A 15,617-nucleotide genomic window follows, 5' to 3' on the forward strand; every position below is an offset into this window, starting at 1 on the left:
AGACATGACTACACATCAACCTACTTGGGTTGAGGGCAGTCAGGAATGTCTATCTTTTTGCCTTTAATCAGAATTAGGTCCATAAAAGGTCCTGATGGACAACATAAAGAACATGCAGGTTATCAGCTGACAAGGAAGGGCCAGCTCTTCTTTCCTGTGTGCCAAAGCTCTGGAACTGGTGCATAGTCAATTTCAGCCTTATCTCGGCAGTTTACCTCCCGAGGATACAAAACAGAATAGCTAACAATCTCAGCAGGCACTTCTCCCAGGACTATGTTTGGGATTTGGATTCTTAGATTCTCAGTCAAATCTTTCTCATTTAGGGAGTTCCAGAAATAGACCTCTTTGATACTGTTACCTACAACTTGAAATGCAAACACTTTTGCTCAAGTAGGGTCTTAGGCCCTCTCTCTTTAGGAGACACGTTCCTTGTTCCATGGACAAGAGGCCTGCTAAATGTACTTCCTTCAACCGCTGTTTCTGAAAATGATCAATAAAATCAAGCAGGACAAACCCAGGATCCTATGAATAGTTCCAGTGTGGCCCAAACATATATAGTATTCTTACATGATTCTTAGCCATTTGTCAGGCAATTAGCCTTCCATCCATTCCTTATTTTCTTTCCCAAGATCCAATTGGATTCTTCACCCCAACCTGAAGATTCTTTGTCTTAAAACTTGACTCATGGGAATAGAGTGTACTTGTTCTGATGTTACTGAACTGTAGAAAAGGTGTTACTGAACAGTAGAAAAGATTCCATGAGATATACTTACCTCTGCAGGTGGAAAAGGTTCAGCCTTTCGCATATCCAGACATGTATTCCATCTGCTCACACTTCCCTCTCAGTTGTTCTAGATTACCTCCTTGAGCTGAAAAAGACAGGATTATCTATGAGCTCTATCAGGGTCCACCTGGCAGCTAAAACAGCTTTTCATTCCTGGTTGAGAGATTCTCAGTTTTTGCTCATCCCACAACTTTGAGGTTTCTCAGAGGATTGGGGGAAAAGGTTCCCCCAATCCTCTGAGGGGCACATTCTGATTTGGGATTTGAATTTAGTATTTAGAAGTCTTATGGGTCCCTCCTTTTGAGCCAATGGCTACTTCTTTCCTCAGTTTATCTTAGAAGCTGTCCTTTTTGGTGGCTATCAACTCTGCTTGAAGGGTTGGGGAAAGAGGCTCTGATTGTGGAGCATCCATTTACAGTATTTTTCAAGAACAAAGTTTCATTATGTCCACATCCTAAATTTTCACCCAAGGTGTTGTCCAAGTTTTACATCAACCAAGTTATTCATTTATTTCCCCAGAGCCACACCAGTCTAGAGAAGAGGCCACTTTGCATACTTTGGATGTTAGGAGAGCTTTAGCTTTTTATTTGGACAGAACTAAGTGAAGTAGAAAATTACCCAGACTGTTTGTGTCCATTGCAGATAGGTCTAAAGGTTCATCAATTTCCATCCAGAGACTCTACAGGTAGATTTCTGATTGCATTATATTGTGCTATAAATCTGCAGACATACAGACTCTTTCTGGGGTGTTGGCCCATTCCACGAGATCTCTGCCTATATCTAGGGCATTACTCAAGTGTGTTCCTATTCTGGACATTTCTAAGGTTGCCACTTGGACCTTCACACCACAGGCAGTGTGTGAACCACCAGGTGGAGGGAGGCTAGCACCCAGCCCTGCCCCTTCCACCCAAGACCCCTTCCGTGCCGCCCATCAGAGCCCAGAGCTGCCCCCCACTGCAGTTGCCAGGCCCCTGCCCCAGGCTAACTCCCTGGAGCACTGGGAGGGCACATGGCGCAGCCGCAGCTCCCCCCCAGCTCCATAACGATGGGAGGGCGGGCGGCGCAGCCCAAGCTGGGGCCACCCCACAGGGAAACTGGACTCCAGCTGCATGGAGCAGGAAGCGGGGGAGGGATGTCTGGGGGCAGAGTGTGGGCGGTGGCACGCCTGGCTGTTTGGGGAGGCACAGCCTCCCCAGCCTATGATACCCATCGCGCATGCTCCACACATACAAGCATTAGACAGTGATCAAGTCTTCTAGATCAGAGGCAGCTGTTGGAAACAATCTTGTCTTCAGTCTTGGATTGGGCTTGGCAGCCTCCCCTCCAGCTGAGGGTTCTGCTCAGTAGGTCACCTGAAGTGGAGCTCCCATATGGACGCTACACAAAGAAGAAGAGGAGCTTTCTCTCCTTGTGCAGTAACTGGAGTTCTTTGAGATGTGTCCCCCTTAGGGTGCCCCACTGCCTGCCCTCCTTTTCCTCTGCTTTGGAGATTATGAAGTAGAAAAGGAATTGAGGGCTGTTCACCTATGCAGTCTTATATAGCTTTGAAGTGGGGCACATGTGCAGGCTGAACGGCATTACTACCAAAAATCTCTGATTAAAGGCGCATGGGGTCTGAGCACACCTGAAGTGGAAAACCCACAGGGACACACATCTCCAAGAATTCCATTTACTGCACAGTGTGAGTAACCTCCCCTTTCATTAAAAAGAAAGTATTTCTCACTTTCATGGTTGATGAGAATAGCTTAAAAATGTGACATAAGTGCACCCTAATGTCTCCAAAACCAAGAGGCAAATAAAAAGAATGCAATACTGTTTTTTTCCCCCCAAAGTTGTGATTTTAAAGCCTTTTTCATGACTTTTGGGGCCTGACTCATGATTTCTGAATGTTTGAGTTTGGCTATACTGGGAATGGGAGGAAAAGAGGCAACAGAGGAAGAGACAGGCAATGTGCAAAGAAAGGGAGAGGAGACTTCAAACAAATCCATAGGAATGGAGGAAAAACAAGGTATCAGACCCCAAGATGGAAAAAGTCAATGGAGTTGTGGCTCTGGCCTATAGAAAAAAGTAAATAGAAGTGCCTATCCCTTTTTCAGGGACAAAAGGAGATGTACAAAGAAAGCAAATAGTTTGTGAAGAAAAAGTGCATGTCTGTGTAATTAGCAATTCCCTGCTCTCTTCAGTCTTCTTTTTCTGCCCTCACTTATTATTGGACAGGTCATTTGGGATCGTATGATGAAGCTCTGCCCTCTTTAGTGACCAAGTTAGCACATTTTATTAACACTTCTTCCTTTGAAAATTCTTCTAATATTTACATCATGCAAAGTTTCAGAGTAGCAGCCGTGTTAGTCTGTATCTGCAAAAAGAAGAACAGGAGTACTTGTGGAACCTTAGAGACTAACAAATTTATTAGAGCATAAGCTTTCGTGGACTACATCCGAAGAAGTGGGCTGTAGTCCATGAAAGCTTATGCTCTAATAAATTTGTTAGTCTCTAAGGTGCCACAAGTACTCCTGTTCTTTTTACATCATGCAAAGTTGCCCATCTGAAAAACCTAGAAGTCAAATAACTTGCCTGCTGAATATAGCTTGTGGGCCTGATACACTGCTGTATGTAAGCAAAGAAATTTCATTTAATTCAAAAGAATGACTCCTGATTTACAGCAGTGTAGTAAAAAAGTGAATCAGGCCCTTCCTGTTAAATCTAATCAAACTTTGATAAAGTAACCTTAATATATTTTATCTCTAATTAATAAGTTAACCATATCTACCATTTTATGATAGACTAGTCCGAAAGAAGATGCGTATACACAATCTACAATCAAAAATTATAGTATTTCTGGTCCTGGACAGGAAGATGACATTGAAGTAAAGAATATTGTAGGCTGCTCTTCAGACATTGATAAAGTACAGACCGAACAAAGTAATGGAAGTGGATGCATAGAAGAGACATATAACATTGTTGCCAAAGGTATAAATACTCACAAATACATTTTATGATGAGAGAGATTCAGTGCTCAAAATCAAATATAATATAAATTAATGAAATTCTTGGTATCAGTAGGTGCCACTTTGCTAAAGTACACAAAGCTCTGAGTATAGGCACAATCCTTCTTGGAGCTGCTTGCCTTACTCAGGTACAATTTGCATGCTCACCATCCCTTCTGGTGCGGTGTATTTTCTGTGCCAATGTGAGGACAGGTTCGGAGAAACTTGCTTGTCCCCAGCTCTAGTATAGGAGCGTAAGGAGGGAGACACTCTTCCCTTCTATCTGTACACCCTGCTGAAGATAAGGTTGCAATAGCTCAATATGTAATGGTATAATTACTATTCCCATGCAGGCCACGTCCACAAACACTTATGCCTCATATAGCTTTCTAAAACTTTTTTTTTTTTAGTTTATGAACCTGCCCATGAAATGGTACTGATCTAAGCCCAGACTCCAAAATGACAGGAATGGAAAGTCAAAACTTTAAGACCTTCATAACTGTATGGTGGTTTATTGAATCTTCTCTTTTCTTACTATCTAATAGAAATGTTCATAGCATTGGAGTATATTTACAGTGAACAGCTTCTGTAAGTATCAGATGCCTTAGCTTTTCTTCATTATTTAGCCACCTGTAAATGATGGCATGTTCCTATGGTATGAACACTGTCCCTTAAATAGGGTTGATGAGTTATAGATCAGAAAGATTAAGAGAAAAATTACACCAGTAAATTAGTGACTTTATTTAAGCTACATATAGGATGAAAAAAAATCATAAGAAATTGTTTAAGTTAAATAGCTAAATATATGGCTATAAGCAATTTCATTGCAGAGACCATTATCAGCTATTCTGGCAAATACCAACTGGGATAGTATTACAACCAAATCATAGAATAGTTAACAGTTTCATTTTTTAAAAAATAGGCAAAAATGTAAGTATATTGTTCTGTTTGAACATTATAAATATTTTGTCAAGTACATGAATACAATATTTGCCTCTAGGAACTTTCCGATATTTAAAAATATTGTCACTATTTCACGTATGAGGAAAATGAACATTAATGAAAATATCAATACATCTTTATGAATTGCATTTTGCAAAAAACAAAACATTTAACATTCAGATGTTTTTGTCACTAATATTTTCATCCTAATAGATTTACAACTTCTTGAAAATTATAAGGATGAAGTTAACGTTGCTAGCCACTGTGAAGAAAAGGAAAGGGAGGCTCCTCCAGGCAAAACCCTCTGCACAGATATTGATTTAATGACTCAAGGACAGACCTCGGAAGTATGTGTTGTTGAGTGCAAAAAGACAGCAAATATAGGAAAAACAGACAAAACGTTCTTGGAGAAAAACAATGCAAGTGCAGAACTAAAGCCACAGGACAGATCTTGTGCATTGGCAAAACTCCCAGAGAACACAAGAAAGATGCTCCTTGACAATACTGAAGAATTTGGTGTCTGCAGTATGGATGCAGGTCAACAGACAGACTCCAGCAAGCATATATTTGGCAATGCTTCAAATGAATTAGTTTGTAATACAAATGATAAGGCAGATGCCACACAGGATGACAAAGGTGTCTTTATAAATGAAGCACCAAACAAAGAATCCAGACAGGTTATTGGCATAGAAGACAGTCCTGTAACTGAGAGAACTGCAGACAACCATCAAACCATGTCTGAATTTAATTTTACCATCCTGACTCAGGTTACAGAAAGTAGTCATACAAAGTTTCAGAAATGTCACTTACAGGAGTCTAATGACATTTATTTAGATAATGAACAAGACAAAACAGAACCACTTCATCTGTTAAATCGAAGCACCAGTGGTATATCCTCAGATATATTTCAATTTAAACAGATTCATACAGATATTCAAGAGAAACACAACAGTGACACTGCAAGCACAACTAATGGAAACTGTGCACTGAACAGTACTTGTGATACAGCAAGTGATGCTCCAGTTCTGCCTACTACTTTCTGTGATAATGTAAGTGTGAACACGGACAATACAAAAGAAAATAACACTAATACGTCTCTGTTAGAGAATTTCAATTTAAGTACTGAAAAAACAGATAAATGGACAAATCTGAATGATATGCACAGCAACCAAAGTGAGCAAGACATTTCTGGACAGACAGAAACTGATACAAATACATATGCATGCACAGATGTTGTTTTGCCTCTGAATACTGAAAATATATGTGCTTCTCAGACTATTATTCATAAACAAATGGTTATAAACAAAATTACCGATAAACAAATGTCCTGGGAAAAAGTTCATGCAAATGATTTTCAGATACCCAAAACGAAGGATGGACAATCCCTTGTGATTAATGATAATGCACTAGAGAATTCATTGTTAAGAGCAAAGAGAGAGTCACTAAATAGTACAGTTCCAGGAGAGAAAATTGCTGAAGGTCGCCTGGAAGAATCATGTTCTTTACTCATAAGGACATCTGGAGATTTAGTAAACAGAAGTGGAAGGTCATCCTTTGATCTTTCAACTTCAGATAAAAAAACTGAGAAAACTCCAGTATACTTAAGTTTTTCAGATCTCGGTCCTTGGTTGAGAGTAAATCAAGTTGAAAGTCAAACAGCGTGGGCTTCAACTTCCGAAGGGCCTTTCCATTTGAAAGAGAAACTACTATGTATATCAGAAAACAAAAAGATTCTTTCAAAAGCACAGTGTCAAAATCTGAGCATAAATGCTGTCATGAAAGAAATAGGACTAGGTAAGAAAAATAATTATTTACATTTTAAAGTATAAGAGGAACATAATAGTGAATATATAGGTAGGAAAAACATTAAATATGGAAGTTCTCTATTCAATGTAAAGTAGTATCAGAGGGAAAATGTAAACCTTTTGATAATTTTAGCTATTATCTCTGAAACTTAGATTTGCCCTACTAAGATGTTGAGATTTCTCAACTAACCCACATTATAGATGTAATTAAGTGACCTATTCTGTGTTTATTCTATTATCTGAATAAATAAACTTTATCCCTTCCCTCCCTTTGTAAAACAAAATCAGTGCCAGGATAACTAAATGTAATTCTCATAGGAATTTCTATAGCAATCATTATCATCACTGCTCAGAGACCTAGATCTCAATCCTGCATCATGATCCCCTAATGTGGATAGCTGCATCCATGCTACTGGATTCTGATGCAAGAGGGGCCCCCAATCATAAAGACTAAGCACAGTACTAGTTTGGGGATAAGAGTGTGCTCATAGGAGGTGCTGAGTACCTCTTGGAAAGTTTTCACTTCCCTCAGCTCTCACAGAAATTAACGTTAGTTGTGGGGTGCTCTGTGCCTCTTAGAATTGGGTCCATAAACAGCTTGTTTGGTTATATTAGTGTATGTCATTAATCCAGATAACACTCACGCACACAAAATAAACAGAAAATGTCAAAAAATAAGAAAGGAGAAGATTCTATCTTTTGATGCTTTGGGAAAGAAAAACAAGTGAGCCCATTAGAAGGCTTTTGGTGATTTGGTGATTATTTGCTGAACAATATTATGCATACACAAAAGCTGGGCGAATAACAAATATGAACTTTGCTATAAACATTTGTAAACTTAGTCTAGTAAAATGTGGAAAAAAAAGCATACATCATAGATGTAATTTATTTTGTAATAAATCTACCAATTAGATTTGATTACTTTAACGAGAAGTGCTGTTTTTAAACTCCAAATAATCTTATCAAGACAGAGGTAATTTTTGTTTCTCTATATTAAGAAAAAAAATAATGTATTATTTTTACAGCATCCAAAATTGTGCTAGGTGCTTTAGAAAAAAATAAGAGTTATAGGGTAAAATTTTCAAATGCACCTAAATGATTTAGGTGCTTAAGTTCCAGTGACTTCCCTCCAAAGTTACGTTAGCACTTTTGAAAATGTTACCCTGAGTCACTGCTCCAAAAAATTTATGATTTTAAAAAAGCAAACAAGACACAGCAAGTAAAAATAAACAAACAATGAAGGAAATAGGGGAAAAGGAAAGAAAAACTAAAATTGTAAAAGCTTCAGAGTAGCAGCCGTGTTAGTCTGTATCAGCAAAAAGAACAGGAGTACTTGTGGCACCTTAGAGACGAACAAATTTATTTGAGCATAAGCTTTCGTGGGCTACTGCCCACTTCATCGGATGCATAGAATGGAACATACAGTAAGAGGATATTTATACATACAGAGAACATGAAAAGATGGAAGTACCCATACCAACTGTATGCAACAGAAAACCTTCAAAAACAGACTCCAATGAGAAGCTGCTGAACTTGAATTAATATGCAAACTAGATACCATTAAGTTAGGTTTGAACAGAGACTGGGAATGGCTTAGTCATTACACGAATTGAATCTATTTCCCCATGTTAAAGTATCCTCACACCTTTGTGTCAACTGTCCGAAATGGGCCATCTTGATTATCACTTCAAAAGTTTTTCTCCCCTGCTGATAATAGCTTCTCTTAATTAATTAGCCTCTTACAGTTGGTATGGGTACTTCCACCTTTTCATGTTCTCTGTATGCATAAATATCTTCTTACTGTATGTTCCATTCTATGCATCTGATGAAGTGGGCTGGAGCCCACGAAAGCTTATGCTCAAATAAATTTGTTTGTCTCTAAGGTGCCACAAGTACTCCTGTTCTTTTTGCTAAATTTGTAAAAATAAGGTTATGTGGGTACATATGTTTTGTTATGCACATGTCTTGGCGATTTCTTATATATCTCTATATGCCTGGATTTGTGCCTGTAATGTTTTTATATTGATAAGCTATACCTCTAATTATTGAGTAATAAAATAGTGGATCCAGTAAACACACCATTAGGCCTGACTGGCCCTTCAACAGAAGAATTCATGAGCTAAAGTAGGAGGAGAACTAGAGGGTCATTCCCTGGCAGGTTTCCATCTCTCTGACTGACTGACTGACTCACACACACACACACACACCCCACCTCTTTATAGAATGAGCCACAATTCTACCTTCAAATCCCATTGCCCTCAGCTTAGGGGCTTTTATGTCTCTGCATTGGGGCTCTAGAGACCCAGGAGAACTCCCTTCCTCTGCACCCTGGCAGCAGAGCTCCAATAAAGCTATGTTGAAAGGGCTCCTTCTAGCTGAAACTATCCTAACGGCCCTGTTAAAGGGAATTTCTCCCTATACAGATGGGACTGTAGAAGAGTTAATATAGCCTCCTGCTGTATCAACTTTGTCAGATATAATCTATAGAAGTGTGGGTGGGTGGGTGGGTGGGGAATGATAAAACCCAGTCTCTCCAGCTCTCAGCCTGTCTGCTCCCTGTGTCTCGCCTATCCAATCCCTTTGCATAGATTCCAGCTCAACCAGGGGTACACAAACCCCTTCGGGCATAGGTGCCAACTCTGTGGGTGCACCAGGGCTGGGGCGGAAGGAGGAAGAAGTGGAGTGGAGGCGGGGCTTGAGCGCCCACCAGGAACTCAGAAAGTCGGTGCCTCTGCCTGGGGATACGCAGAGGTCTTCCAGGGGATACATCAGCCCATCTAACTATTTGCCTAGTTTTATAACAGGCTACCTAAAAAGCATGAATGACTTGTTTATACTGCTTTATATACTGTATACTGCAATGTCAGTACAATACTTGTATTCCAATTGATTTATTTTATAATTATACGGTAAAAATGAGAAAGTCAGCAATTTTTCAGTACTGGTGTCCTGTGACACTTGTATTTTATGTCTGATTTTGTAAGCAAGTAGTTTAACTGAGGTGAAGCTTGGGGGGTATGCAAGACAAATCAGACTCCTGAAAGGGGGACAGTAGTCTGAAAGGTTGAGAGCCACTGCCTTAGAATATGTCTACACTGCAATTAAAAACCATGGCCAGCCTGTGATAGCTGACTCGGGCTCACAGGGCTCAGACTAAGGGGCTGTTTAATTATAGTGAAGACATTCAGGCTCTGACTGGAACCTGGCCTCTTGGATACTGCGAGCTGGGAGGGTCCTAGAGTCAAGGCTGCAGCCAGAGTCCGAATGTCTACACCACAATTAAACAGACCCTTACCTGAGCCTTGCAAGCCTGAGTGAGCTGTCACAGGCCTGCTGCAGATGTCTAAGGCTATGTCTACACTAGAGACCTTACAGCGGAATCGATGCAGCTGTGCTGCTATAAGATCTCCCGTGAAGCCGCTCTATACCAACGGGAAAGAACTCCTCCACCAGCATAATTAATCCACCCCCACATAGCGCTGTCGTTACTGGCACTTCTGATAGTGTAATTTTTGTTGGTCAGGGATGTGTTTTTTCAAAATGCAGACAGTTTATATGGAAATCTAAATGTATTGTTGTGGTGGAATGTATTAATAGCTGCCATCAAGGTGGTCTTTGATCTATAGATAGTCACTGAAATCAACACCTCTGCCCTGGCTTTCTGTATTAGCCAACATTAAACCTCCAGCTTTCCATCAAGATATATCCACAGCATGAGAACTTAAATGCACCGAAGGCTACCCTGAACTTCTCATCCAGCAGATAATGGATAACATACCCTAACAAGGCCTGAAATCACGAAAACCACTATGGACCACATATGACCACTTCATGTCTCTGGATCTGGTCAGGGAATGGCAAATGTCTGGACCTCATCTACCGTTCCAAACAAGCAGATTATTACTGATCCAACAAGCCACCCTCCCAGTTTTGACTAGCCACACAGACTTTGGACCACACATCTAACTGCATCCAACAAACACTGGGAGATGTGGCTACTTGATGTACAAGTGTAAAATGAAAGACTTTCCGTCACGCGACTGTGGTGAGAACATCTAAACCATCAAACACATCATAATGCAGTGCCCCAAATACGGATTCAGAGGTGAATTGATGATATCCACAGTGTCACAGAGGAGGCCCAGAAATAGCTTATGGACCTACAACTGCATCTATAGTATGTTGCTCTGCAAATGCCATATGCAGGAGAGCATCACAGATCTCATTAAAGCTGATGTATGTGCTAAGTACCTTTCAACAATAGGAAGCCACTGCCCAAGGCAATGGGTGCATGGCAAGGCCAATGAGCAGCCAAGGCACATAGGGTGAGTGAGGGGTTTTCTTAGGACTGTTTGGAAAAAAAAATAAAAAAAAAATCAGGGGAGGATTGATTGGTTGCAGCTTGTCCCTGTGTGTGAGAGGTAGAAAACACAGATAGTCAGCCCAATGTGAGAGAAGTGCTGGTGAGCATGGCCCTGGGAGGAACACAAGGACAGAGCTTATTTTGGGCATAATACTCACTGAAAAGGCAGACTTCAATTTCTGAGCAAGGAAACTGCCTACTATGTTTAGGGAAACAGGATTCTGTGTATGTTCTTTGTAAATAGGATTGCAACCTGACTCACATCATCAATTTTTCCTCCCTAAGGAAGGACGCCCTGAATATTGGCCAACTGCTAGAGTCAAAAAGGGGCAACAGTATCAATGAAAATTTTATGTCCAGTAGGGCTAAGGAAAATCAGAAGGAATTCATTAAATATAGCAGAAACAAAGGAAATCCAAACACTGATACAGATCTCAGACTAGTTAAGGATGATAAAATTGTCAATCATGAAGCAGAAAAGATGTAATTATTCAATTGATATTTCTGTTCTGTATTTGGAAAGAAGCAGGGTGATGTATTCATATGTTAAAATAATAAGGAAATATTTTCTGTGCCATCAGTAACAAGGAAGCATGTTAAACAGCAACTATTAATTTTTTTAAATGGACAGGATTGGATAACTTGCATCCATGAATATTAAAAGAATTGTCTAAGGATTGCTCTCAACCTTTAATGAGGATTCCTATTATTCCTAGATTTGTTAAAGTTCAAGGACTGGAAAAAAGCTGATGTTGAATAATTATTTTAAAGGTAAATGGGATGACTGGATAACTTTAGGCTGATTATCCTGCCATTCATCCCAGACAAAACCATGGAAAGGCAGATATGGGACAAAATCAGTAAAGGATTAAAGTATGGTAGCATGATTAATACTAATCAGCGCAGTTTTATGGAAAATAGGTCTTGTCAGACAAATGCGATATTGGTTTTAATGCAATCATATTTGTTTGGTAAAGGTCATTGTGTTGGCATAATATACTTAGATGTCTGTAAGGTATCCGACTTAGTCCCACATGATGATAAAATTAACACTATAAAGAAACACTTTACAAAATCATTGTACCATATTCAAAAGATTAAAAGCTGGTTAACTGGTAGGTCTAAAAAAATAATTAGAAATGGGGTATTATCCTATGGTTGTGTTTCTAGTGGGATCCCACAAGGATCTATTCTTGGCCCAATGCAATTCAATATCTTTATCAATGATTTGGAAGAACGTAACAATGTAAAAATTACAGATGGCACACACAGGGATGGAGTAGAAAATAATGATGACAGGCCCATTATAAAGACCAAGTTAGAACACCTGGAAAAGTGGGCTCATTTGAATAAAAGGTTTTAATACTGCCAAATGCAAGATCAAATATTTAGGAACAAGGAATGTAGGTCACAAATTCAAGATGGTAGTTAGTATCCTGGAATGCAATGGAACTGAAAAGAACTTAGGGTTAATGTTGGATAAGCAACAGAACATGAGCCTCCAGTTAGGTATAATCTGGGAAATATCAAGGCAGTGAGATAGTATTATCTCTGTATATGGCATGAGACCACTACTGGAATACTGTGTCCAGTTCTGGGGCTCACACTTCAATAAAGATGCTGAAAAATTGGAAAGAGTTCAGAAAGAGCTATAAGATGCCTCCACCGGCACCAGCGCGACCAGTACGGACAAGATCCCTGTCCCCCCGGCACTGACAATCAGTACTAGTGGACAACCAGGACAATCAGTACTAATGGAATCCTGCCACTTCAGGGACCTCCGCATATCGGACGTACCGCAGTCTCTACTTCTCAGTGCCGGGATCTATGCACTGAGCCTGTGCTTAGCACGGGAATTATCCCCACTGCCATGCCATGCTCCTCCGCTCTCTAGTGAGGGTTCAGACAGTGAACCAGAGAAAGTGGCATCACAATACTCCACTCAGGCCCCATATAGTGCTCAGTATCAACAAAGCCCTAAAATATACCCGCAGGTGGCCCCACCACTGCCATCCTGGTTTGGCCACTCATGGGCACCATCACCGGGATCTATGTCTCCGTACTGGCCCTTTTGGGACTCTTGGGCAGCATATCGCTGACATGCCTCTCGGGCTTCAAGCCTCACCCAAGAACCCTCAAGACACACCCCCTCGGCCGCAGCATCCAGAGCTTCGGAGCCTCCACAAGATATTATAGAGGAACTGGAGGGTGGTGCCGAGGAAGAACTGACACAGAGGATCATATTCTCCTCCTCCCCAGACAAAGCAGTAATGCCTTCCCCACCATCTCTGGCAGATGACTTTTGTCTCTTCCAGGAGTTAGCAAAGAGTTGCAGACACTCTCCAAATACCACTAGAAGTACATTCACCATTGACTCCTTGACTTGACATCCTCCATTCTACCTCCTCTCAAAGATCGCCCTCCCTATTAAACTACCTTAGACCCGGCAAGAACCATACGGCAAACCCCAGCGTTGGTAGTGCCTACTTGCAAGTGGGCAGACAAAAACTACTATGTCCCTGCCAATGAATCTGAATTCCTCTTTTGCCAGGTTATGCTCAGGCCACATCCAACCTCCCTGTTTCACATGAATCAATTGAGTCACCTTCCAATTTTTTACTCCAAGCCTCACCAAGACAACAGGGAGGCTATATTGCATACCCTAGATGTCAGGAGAGCCCTGGGTCTTCTATCTGGGCAGGACAAAGGCCTTCAGGAAGTCCCGTAGGGTTTTCCTCTCCATTGTGGAAAGATTCAAGGGCTCAGCAATATCAGCCCAAAGGCTCTCCAAGTGGGTCTCAAATGGCATCAGACAGTGTTACCAAACTTGCAACATGACCCCTCCAGACTCTATTCATATACACACCACAAGGTCAATCTCCTCATCTGTTGCCTTCTTCCAGAATAGCCCTATCTCAGAGATCTGTAGAGCAGCAACATGGGCATCAGTCCACTCTTTCGCAGAACACTATGTGATCACTAGGGACTCTGCCTCCAATGCCATCTTCGGCTCCACAATGCGGTCATCTGTAACTGACCCAACTCTGAAGTCCCGGCCCTTCAGAAGGGGTACTGCTCAGGAGTCACCTACAGTTGAGCACCCATAGGGACACTACTCAAAGAAGTTACCTTGTGCAGTAATGATGGTTCTTTGAGATATGTATTCCTACAGGTGCTCCACAACCCATGCTCCTCCCCTTTACTTTAGAGTTCTTGTCAATGAGTCTGCTGTAGAGAAGGAACTGAGGGAGGTTAGCTTTCATGCATTGGCTAGCCTCATGGTGCAGCCATATGAGAGACAACACATGTGCAGGCCTAACAGACACTGCTACTGAAGTCTTCAATCAGCAGTGCAGGGACGCAAGCACATCCACCCATAGGAGGACACATCTCGAAAACCCATCATTACAGCACAAGGTGAGGAACTTTTTCTCAGCACAGGGTCCTGCCTTTTGGTCCTTCTGCAGCACAGGGTATTCACCAAATGCTTGGCAGTCACACCATGGGTGGAATCCATGTGGACAACAGATCTCAAAGAAATACAGGCACTGTAGGTTAAGTAACTACAAAACTTTTACACATTTACACATCTGTTTAGATTAGAAGATGTTGTAGTCTTGTGGGATACCTGACTTCAAATCTCAATACAAATGCCATGCTTTCAGATTGGTGCATTGCAGAAATAGTTAACAGCCTATGTGAGGGAATTCCTTATGCCACTCAACCACAATTCTGCCAGGGAATTAGGGAGTGACATTGGTAGGTTACAGAGATCAGCCACAACACATGATCTCCAGGGCGAACTGGGAAATAATATAAGACCTTCCTGAAGAATTATAACAGAACCAAACAACAAAAAAATAATGAAATATAACATTATAATTAGACTAAGGTCTCCTGCTGGTACATACATGTGAAAGCATTTATAAAAATTAATGCCAAGGCAAAGCACATATGTATATTCATAGTAAGGTAATAACTTTTGCTACTGTACTAAATGATTGATATTTGTTACTTTGCTGTATCAACATTGACTCATAACACTAACTGACTACGCTGACTGGTTTAGAAAATAGACTTCAGCCCTGATCCTGCAAAGATTTAGGCATGTGCTTAATGGCACTACTCACAGCGTGGAAAGTCTTTGCAGCATTGGACCTTACTGTGTAAGTCATTTTCCATTGACTTTTTTAATGGAAATTTTGTGGCCAACTCTAACCATGTGATACTTGACAAATAGGGTCCCACCACTGACCAACATTTCGTCCCCCTCCGCCATCTCATCCTCCTCACCAGATGAGGCAGAGATGCCTCCCTCTGCCCTCTCTTACAGACAACATTAAACTCTTTCAAGACCTAAGAGGGTGGCAGATACTTTGCAATTGCCTCTAGAGGTAAAAGAATCACACCATAAGCTGATAGACATTTTACACTCTTCTTCTTCATCCAGAGAAACCTTCCACATCCATGAGGCTTTCTTGGATCCAGCCAAGATGATATTGCAGACCCTGCATCGGTCGCGCCAATCTGTAAGCGAGCTGATAAGAAATACTACATCCCAGTCAAGGGCACAGAGTTTCTTTTCTCCCATCCACCCCCTAATTTGATTGTTGTGGATGCAGTGAACTCCAGAGGTCGTCAGCACCAGGCAAAGTCCATCTCACATGATAAATATTGGAAACGCCTCAACCATTTTGGAAGAAAGGCTTATTCTTCTGCCACACTACAATTCCATA

General features: G+C 41.0%; 1 protein-coding gene across 1 annotated transcript in view; it reads left to right on the forward strand.

The window, feature by feature from the left end:
* The window catches only part of CCDC73 (coiled-coil domain containing 73), a 159,824-nt gene that overhangs the window by 133,939 nt on the left and 10,268 nt on the right, over positions 1 to 15,617 (forward strand). The window contains exons 16-17 of the mRNA XM_054026161.1: positions 3,568 to 3,754; positions 4,888 to 6,507. Coding sequence (XP_053882136.1) covers positions 3,568 to 3,754; positions 4,888 to 6,507 — 1,807 coding nt within the window. The remainder of the gene's footprint in view (positions 1 to 3,567; positions 3,755 to 4,887; positions 6,508 to 15,617) is intronic.

This window comes from Malaclemys terrapin, chromosome 4 (genome assembly GCF_027887155.1).
Source record: "Malaclemys terrapin pileata isolate rMalTer1 chromosome 4, rMalTer1.hap1, whole genome shotgun sequence".
In the NCBI taxonomy this organism is placed as follows: Eukaryota; Metazoa; Chordata; order Testudines; family Emydidae; genus Malaclemys; species Malaclemys terrapin.